General features: G+C 34.0%; 1 protein-coding gene across 7 annotated transcripts in view; it reads left to right on the forward strand.

Moving 5' to 3' along the window:
* The first annotated feature begins 1,658 nt into the window (after positions 1-1,658).
* Positions 1,659-9,828, forward strand: part of LOC107867919 (protein furry homolog-like) — a 45,971-nt gene continuing 37,801 nt past the window's right edge. For 4 of the 7 annotated variants that reach the window (XM_016714406.2, XM_016714407.2, XM_047411929.1 and 1 more), the window contains exons 1-2: positions 1,659-2,101; positions 3,828-3,946. In XM_016714406.2, coding sequence (XP_016569892.1) covers positions 2,009-2,101; positions 3,828-3,946 — 212 coding nt within the window. In that variant the 5' untranslated portion in view covers positions 1,659-2,008. Of the gene's footprint in view, positions 2,102-3,825; positions 3,947-9,828 lie in introns of those variants that run through there. The other 3 variants (XM_016714409.2, XM_016714408.2, XM_047411928.1) reach the window with 3 other exon arrangements.

A 9,828-nucleotide genomic window follows, 5' to 3' on the forward strand; every position in this document is an offset into this window, starting at 1 on the left:
TTATAGTAATTTTTCTATATGACTTCTAATTAGTTGTTGTAAGTCATTTAAAACATGTTTGTTTCGCTACATCAATAGTGATTTTACTATATCACATCTAATTTATTATTGTGGCCATCTAAGCATTGTGCCATTTAAATTGACATTTGTGGTTTATTACTTACTTATAAGGATGATAAACATATAGCAGATCAACATGATTGTTTATGTTGTCTGCTTAGATATTTCCTTTTATATTTCTTTCTTTTACTTTTCTTTTTAATCTGTTATATATTTGAGAATTACGTAAAGGTAGTATAAATTATAATAATTAGCAACATAAAATAATTAAAAGGATGTAAAAAATATTTAGTTGACTTTCTAAATTTTATTACTGCCACATAAATTGGGATAGAAGATAAAATACTATAAATCAAAATAATTAATAATTTAAAATATTTTTAAAATATATGTAGAAAATTTAGTTAACTCTGAAAATTGTATCTAGGACTGCTTATCAGTTGGATCGGTTGGATAATTATGCTTAGCGGTTCGACTTATTGGTTATCGGTTTTTAAATATACTAATCCGCTAGCCACCTAATAAGATAACGGTTGGTTCGGTATCGGATTAGCAATTAACGGACGATTATTGGATGGTGTAAAAGATAAATTTAAGAGAGAATGAAATATCGAGCGATTATTGGTTGTTCCTTCATTTCTTCACCGACTAAGTTATTTGTATACTATGATTGATCAATTTAGCAATCTTTTAGGATGCTTGAGTTTTGTTTTGTAGTTGTTTAATAGGTTAAAACATCGAATCAAATAAGAATTTTCTTCTAGATCTAAAATGTATGTAGAGACATTTTTAATTACTGGTTTGACATAAAAAACAATTAAAACTTTAATATTATTTGAATTTTTATGTTTTGTATCAAACTTTGTGAAGGATACATTTGGCTTGTTCCATTTTTATTGTGGTCCTTTGCGTTGTCAAGAATAATTTATGTTTTGATTTAAGAATTAATTTCAGATTTTCTTTATATTTTAGGGAGTTTGGCTGCACTTTATGGTTAGATGTCACAGTAAGTGGCATGTTATTTTCTAAACTAAGAAGAGAATAGAATAATAAATGGAGTTTTATATGTTGGGGAATCTTAGTAGCTTAGTTGATTAGTTACCTGAACTTTGACCTTGTTGGTGAGGGTTCAATTCTCCACATTGTAATCCCCTTCTCTACCCCTAATTTTTTTTTTTTAAAAAGGAGTTTTATATGTTGGGTTGACAAAAGGTACTTATATATCTAGGGGTAAAAATATAATTATAATAATTCTAAATAGGTTAACGGTTTACCCGATAAGAAAATTGAGCAATCCATTTCCGCATCAATAAGCCATTAATTATAAAAATTTTATCCGTTCTCTAATCATTAATCCGATAATCCATTACCAATTGGCCAACAAATTAATTTTGTGGTTGGATTAACGATTATAGTTTAATTTTATACAGCCCTAATTGTATTAATACCATACAAAATTAGACTGGAAGTATAATATATATTATTTAAAAAATTATGTAAAAGTATAAAAATCACAATAGTTAATTTAAAAAAATATTTTTCACGTTGGGTTGTGCCGACAAAGTTAATTAGACACCGGCCATTATCACACCTAGTCAATCATCATAAGGAACGCATCCAACAAAGAAAAAGAAAAAAATAAATAGAGCTGGTCTAAAGCTCAAGCCGAAGGAGGAGGAGGACAGCAGGAAAATTAGCAGAGCTGAACCGGTCGAGACAGTAGACCTTTTTTTAGCGGGTTCCCAAAAACATATTCCTTAATCCACCTGCGAAAGAAAATAAAAATTTCTCAATGGCAGACGATGGAGAATTAATCAGAATCACTGCTTTCCTTCATATTCTCTACAATTTGGGCCAATCTCAATACGAAACTTGAATCCTAAATTTGGCAAAATTCTGGTCATTGAGATGATATGTTGAAATTTGAAGTTTGTAAAATTGGGGAAAAATGAAGACAAATGCTGCGAAGTTGATTGTTGATGCACTGTTACAGAGGTTCCTTCCCCTTGCTAGGCGTCGCATTGAAACTGCTCAAGCTCAGGTACTCTTTCTACAATTTTTCATGCAAAGTTTCCAGTTATATATAAAGAAGAAACTCCCCTCTGTTTCAACTTTACCACACTCTTTTCTATTTAGAATGTTTTTTTTTTGATATGTCATAATACTACCTTAAGAATTCAAATTCATTAAACTGTTTCCTAAACATGATATTGACGTTTTGTAGCGAAATAAGTTTTCACCCATTAATACATAAACCTTGGATCCTACATGACAAATCATGATGGCAAATCGTGTGAGATTTTCCATGTAGGATATGTGTCTTCTTGTTTAAGTGGCTACTCGTGCACATCCAAAGTTGGAGTGCATAGATGCGAGTTGAGTCCAAGGCATGTTTAGGTATTAGGCCTTTTTTTGTTATTGGTGGTATCCAAGCCAGCTAGAGGCACTGCGTAGCTCCGATCTTCTACTAGCATGAGTACCACATAACTCTGTCCAGATTTAGCCAGATGAGAAGTTCGTAGTCTCACTCTTGCTTTTGCCATACCTTCTATTTTATTAGTGAAGGGCGAATGGGGCCTGTGTGCAATAGTTTTCTTACTTTCTCTCGATTGCTTCAATGTCTATAATTGACCTAGTATCCTTCTGCTGGGACTCTTACCTTGGTTGTCAAGGCTATTACTCCAACACTTGGACTGTTAGGCTCATTGGCGGTGCTTGGGGGGATGTAGTTCATCTGGATCCCCATTGCTGAAAAATTGCAATCTATATATGATTCCAAGGTTATTTTTTTTAATGTATATATAGTAGACGTTGGATTTAATCGGTTTCTTCACATGTTTACTTTTTTATCTTTTGAATCCCCTCGGTGAAAATCTTGATTTCGCCACTGGAATTTAGGTTTTCCTCTTGACCTTGGTGTCCTCAACCACTAATTTTAATGTTTATGTTTACTTTTACTACTAATTATAATACATAAGTCGAGAATTTTAATGTTTATGTTTACTTTTACTACTAATTATAATACATAAGTCGAGGTAGCTTCTTAAACTCCATGTCAATCAAGTACTATTACATAAAATTGAATGGAGGTTGTGTTACAGTCCTTCGTGTATTTGAGCATTACATTAATTTTTCTGCTACACTACATGACCTGGAAATATTTTTGCGATTTGTCTCATGCAATCAGTTGATTCATAATTGCTGTAAGACCAATAGTTAAGTCAATATGATATCTTTTTTCTGGATCATATCATTTATATATTTTAGTCTCACCTAGATAAGCATTAGTGAGAGTTTCCGAGGAGAGATGCTTACCAGCGTCTTAATGCTTATTCGTAAGAAGGCCCTGATAGGTCGCCTCTACTACTTGGGTGGGGAAAGAGTAGAATGAGTTGGGGTTGGCCGACTTACTCTTCTTGTGGGTCAGCATGACCTCAGTCCCTTTGTACGCTCCCTCCCAAGAAGGAATTCTGTGGATACAAGAGTGTTGCTGAAATGTATCACTTGAAGGACTAAGAAAGAAAAGTAGAAAATTATTCTCTAGCACCAGAAAGAGAAAAGAGGAAGCATAATCCTTTTGTGTTGGCACCAATAAACTGGTGCTATTACAGTTATGTGTTCTGCCTTTCATTGGCATGATTCTTAATGATGTAATTTTTACTGTATGCTAATGCCAAAACAATTTATGTGAAGTTAAAGAGATGGTGTATTTATTCTATTTTTAATTGATTTGTGCATTATTCTGATATTTTTCTTGGCTTAAATAGGATGGACAGTACCATCGGCCATCAGATCCAGCTTATGAGCAAGTACTGGATTCATTAGCTATGATTGCTCGACACACGCCTATTCCTCTTCTAGAGGCTCTTCTAAGATGGAGAGAAAGGTACATATTCCACATGGGTGTCATTTCTGTTTCAAATTGATATACAGTTTTATTCATGAACTCCATATTCATGCTAGTTCATTACACTTGCACTGGCAGACTCATCATGTATCTTGAAATATTTTGGTAAATGTATGTCTAATTTTATCATTGCATACTCTGTCCAACATGCCAATAGCTACTTATCTACTAGGAAGAATTCACATCTCACAACATGATAAATTGAACCATAATGTGTTAATAGGTACAACTCGAACCACATCTACAAAATGCCATGCAATTGTTTCTACTCATAGTTAGCATGTATCTCCCACGGACATACATTAGTATCACATTGTACAACCCCACATCTCTTGGTGCGCTTTCTTGGAACTAATTTATGGGCACCTAGTGAATAAATTAAAAATGCCGAAAGAAAAACAACAATTGGACTAGAGGTTGAGATTGCATTAAGGTCTCATTATGTAGTTCCATCTCTGCTAGCTCAATTGAGAAGCAAAAAGTGTGGCGAAAATTGCCACTTTAGCAATTTCAATTCTTACATCTGTTTTTGAGAATGTCTATTGTGCCTGCACATGCCATTTTGCTGCATACAATAGACCCTTGTGGTCTAGCCCTTCTTTGGATCCGCGCATAGCGGGAACTTTATTGCACCAGACTGCCCTTTTACTTAGGGGTCGTTTGGTAGAGTGTATAAGATAATGCTGAATAGGGTGTATTAGTAATGCTGAGATTGGTAGTGCTGGAATTAGTAATATTGGGATTAGTAATGCTGGGAATATTTTTTATGCAGTGTTTGGTTTGATGTATTGAAAAAAATATGTATTGTTATATTTTAAAAATAATATTGTTTGTTTACAAAAATACCCTTGACATACTATAACTTTGTGTATTTTATTCTTTTTTAAAAATAAAAAAATCAACAATATAACTAATAACTTACTTTGTAATTTTAAGATTTAATCACTCACTTACAGGAACTGTTTTTTGGTTATCTTTTCTTTATTTGTTCATCATTTGTTTGTTGTTCCCATGTTGTGGTGTTCTTAAGTTGGAAAAAGGTACGTGTAACTTTTGAATGAGACAATAGAATCGTTGTTAACATAAAATTGTGTTTTGTAGAGTGTTAAAGCTAAGCAAAAAAATTATTTTTATTTGTGATATATCCTAATTACAAAATTAAAGCTCGTATGCAATCATGCAATTCGTTTTTAAGTTTGGACCAATAAGTATTTTTTAAGTTAATGGAGTAGTTTTTTTTATGACTAAATTATTTCAAGGGATATTATCATCTTGATAAATTGAAAAGAAATAACTCAAATAATTTAAAAAAGATTTAAAGAAATTTGCGGGCATTTTTGTCATTACTCATATTTATCCATGAATTGTAATCAATGGATTACTAATCCCACCAAATTGGGTGTATTAGTTATACACCCTATAATACCATGTAGGGTGTATAACTAATGTATGTATTAGTTATATATTGCTCCAAATTTGCTACCAAACAACATATTAAATAATACTATACTTTAATACATGGATTATAAAAATAAAATACACCCTACCAAAACAGCTCCTTAATGTTGATCTATCTTGTTACCCTCTAAGTCAACCACCTCACATGTTGAGAAGTTCTCTAAATGTTTTACACTTAGCTAGCTTTTTTGTTACATAGATACCGGTATCAAATTCCACAGTGTAAAAAGACCCGATTGAGAACAACTCTTGTCACTCCAGCTTTTGAGAAAATGAACTATTTGGAGTGGTAGGGCATATTTTGACGGAAAATGTTACTAGTGGGAGGAAATCATTCAACCGTTCAGTGAAAACTTTAGTTGGCTTGAGTTTGGACATACGATAGGAAGTTGTGATTTCAAATCAGCGTTGAGCAATACCTTCATGATCACCTCTTGTGATAACAATATCATCAACGCAAACAATTAAAATGATACGTTTGCCATAAGAAGAATACCTATAAAATACAGAGTGATTAGCTGGTGTTTGGATCATTCCAAATTGTTCGGCAACAACTCAAAAACGACCAAACCATGCTTTGGGAGACTATTTGAGACCATAAAGGGATCTACACAGTCTATAGATTAGTCCAGACTCCTATGCATCAAACCCTAGCGGTTGCTCCATATATACCTCTTTAGCAAGTTTCCCATGAAGGAAAGCATTTATGATATCCAATTGAAAAAGAGGCCAGTGATACATTGCTGCCATAGAGATAAGAAGACAAACAGAAGCCATCTTGACAACTGGTGAGAAAGTATCTCCATAATTGATGCTATAAATTTGAGTGTACCCCTTAGCAACCAATAATGGAGAAAAATATTATTGAATTGTGTGTCTACATAATTACATTGACACCCTATTTATAGACACTACATTACAATCCTTTTCCAAGTAGGATTTTGTATATTATTACTATTGCTACTCATATTTTAACACTCCTCTCAAGCTGGTGCATACAAGTCATATGTACCAAGCTTGTTACAAATGTAATTAATGCGAGGACTGATGAGGAACTTGGTGAAAATATCTGCAAGTTGATCACTTGACTTTGCAAACTTTGTAACAATATCTCCCAAGAGTATCTTTTCTCTGACAAAGTGACAATCAATCTCTATATGCTTGGTTCTCTTATGGATTAGATGCAGTATGAAGGGCTGCTTGATTATCACATACAAGTTCCATCTTACCAGTCTCTCCAAATTTTAGTTCTCACTGCAATTGCTTGATCCAAACCAGCTCGCAAGTTGCTGTAGCCATTGGTCGATATTTTGCTTTGGCACTAGATCGAGCAACCACACTCTGCTTCTTACTTTTCCAGGACACCAAATTACCTCATACTAAAACACAATATTCAGATGTAGAACGTCTATCAGAGGGTGATCCTGCCCAATCAGCATCTGTATATCCAATGATATGCTCATGGCCTCGATCCTCGAAGAGTAGTCCTTTACTTGGAGATGACTTTATATATTGCAAAATACGAACAACTGCATCCCAATGACTATCACAGGGAGAAGTCATAAACTGACTTACAACACTCACAGGAAAAAAGATATCAGGTCTAGTCACGGTGAGATAATTCAACTTTCTAACCAACCGCCTATACCTTCCAAGATCACTGGGTGGCTCACTCTGTTCTGACAGAAGTTTAGCATTTGGATCCATAGGAGTGTCCGTGGGTCGACATTCCATTATTTCTGTTTCCTCAAGAATGTCTAAAGCATATTTGCATTGAGAAATGTCTAAAGCATATTTTTCGTCGGGTGTATTGCAAAACAAACCATCACCACCATCATGTTCGGAACTTTCCGGCGAGCAAACCCCAGTCAGACTCGCCAAGAATAGGCGTCACATGCGCCCTCAGTGTCGTCGGAAGATATTCTCCGGCGAGCACGTCAGTCCACGCGTTGGCGTGTGCAGTGTCTTTCGGCAAATTTTTCGGCAATTTTTTTTCCAGTAGCCTCGCCTCTTCGTTACGAGGTTTCTCATATGATTAATTGTTGATTCCGAGTAACTTTCGAATATCAGATCTTATATCCGGCAATCTTTATTTTTCTGGCCAAACTCCGGCAATATTTCTTTTTCCTGATTAAACCTGAATCTTAATGAGGAGATTAGAAACTCCGATGTTATAAACCTGAATCTTAATGAGGAGATCAGAAACTCAGAAGTTAGAGTTTATAAAGAATCAACGAGGGGAAGGTCGATTTGGAAGATCTCGACCTAGGTGTAGTTATTGTAAAAGGCTTGGACATACTCATGGCATATGTTATTCTCGACCTAAGTGTAGTTATTGTAATAGGCTTGGACATAGTCGTGGAATTTGCTATTCTTTGCATGGTCAACCACCTAAAAATGCTCATATTGCCCCAATCTAACACCACAGGTGATCAGTGGGTGTATTTATCCGACAAGGAATATAATGAGTATCTTCAGTATCGAACAAGTAAGCATATATCTCTGCCAGTAGCCTCAACTGCACTCTCCTACCTTTGGATCATGGGTTGTGGACTCAGGTGCTTCTGATCATATTTTTGGTGACAAATCACTTCTCTCTGATACCACTTGTTGGGTTCGAAATCGAGAGGGCGTCATGGGAAGCTTATAGTTTGCAAACCAAGACGATGATAATTCAGATGACAAATAAAAGTATACTAAAACATAATGATATTGATATGATTGAGTCAAGCAACCTACATATTGAAGACTAATATCAAAAAGCATAAAAAAACTATTAGGAGAAAATCTTCCCCTAAACAAGATTCATAAACGACTATATTGTGGATGTTATTGTATTAAGGTATGAGAAGAGGGGTCTTCTATTTATAGAGGTTCAAAACCTTTCCTCCAAGAAAGAGATTAGCCAAATTTGGAAGAGTTTTATATTTTTCTTTTAGGAAAAGTAAAAGTAATTATGGTATTACTTTTATTTTCGGCAAAAGGACCTTCTGGACCCCTGAACTATGTCGGTTTTGTTAGTTGGATACTTTTACTTACATGTTTGTCATCTGGACCCCTGAACCTACTAAAAAATAATATTTTAAACCCTTTTTTGGTAACACATTCTCCCCCACGTCAGCTGCCACGCCTGCCACGTCTGCCACGTCATCTACCACGTCATTTTTTAAAAAAAAATAGAAAATAAAAAAAATATTGCATTAAATTCCAAGTCATTTTTAAAATGCTACATAACAAATTAAATATTAAAATTAATTTAATTAAATAAGAAAAATTTATAAATTGTAGAAAAATTTGAATAATCATGTTTTTATTTTTGCTCACAAATTAAACATCAAATCCATTTCAAATAATTAAAATTCTTCTCCAATTAATTTAAATTTTTAACTATAAATTCATATATACAAACATGATAAATTTTTTATTTTTAAATTTGAATATTTTTAACGAATTCACAAAAAGTTTAATTTTTTTCAAGCGAAATTCACTAATTCTTTTCAATATTTATTATCACTCACTTTCAATTTAAATTTAAATTTTAATCCCCAAAAAATAAAATGATATCAAATTTAAATTTTAATTAAAAAATGAAAAGAATTGAATTAGGAGGGAAAATTAAAATAAAAAATAAAAAGTGAACATGTGTGGGAGGAGGGGGCTGGAAGAGAATTGGGGTTGGGTGTGGGGGCTGGGAGAGGTTGGGGTAGGGACGGGGCTGGGAGGGGTATCGGGCTGGGGGTGGGGTGGGAAGGGTGTAGGGATGGGGCTAGGGTGGGGTGGGATGGGGTTGGGTAGGGAGGGGGGGTGGGGATGAGCTAGGGTGGGGGGGGGGAAGGGCTGGGGGGGTGTTGGGGTTGGGGTTAGGGTAGGACGGGGTTGGGTGGGGTGTAGGGGTGGGGACGAGCTGGGCTGGGGAGGGAAAATTTTTATTTTTAAAAATTTTTTAAAAATATTTTGAATTTTTAAAAACATTTTTAAATTATTTTTAAATTTTTAAAAATATTTTTAAATTAAACAAGATGGAGGAAAAAAAGACCCTTTTTAATTTTTTTTAAAATTTTTAAAAATATTTTAAAATTATTTTTAAAATTTTAAAATATTTTAAAATTATTTTTATATTTTTGAAAATATTTTTGAATTTTTTAAAAATATTTTTAAATTTAAAAAGATGGAGGGAAAAAAAGGATCTTTTTAGTTTTTTTTTTTTAAATTTTAATATTTTTTTTTAGTTTTTAATTATTTTAATGTAGAATTGATCAAAAATTGACCCCCACTCACAACCCCAGGAGAGTGGCTACACTCTCTTTGCCCTAGTCACCATGACCTTGCCACATAGGCAAGGTCAACGGTCAAAGAGTGCAAAATGTTGCTTTTTGATGGGTTCAAGGGTCCAGATGACAAAT

The sequence above is a fragment of the Capsicum annuum genome, chromosome 4 (assembly GCF_002878395.1).
Source record: "Capsicum annuum cultivar UCD-10X-F1 chromosome 4, UCD10Xv1.1, whole genome shotgun sequence".
Classification (NCBI taxonomy): Eukaryota; Viridiplantae; Streptophyta; class Magnoliopsida; order Solanales; family Solanaceae; genus Capsicum; species Capsicum annuum.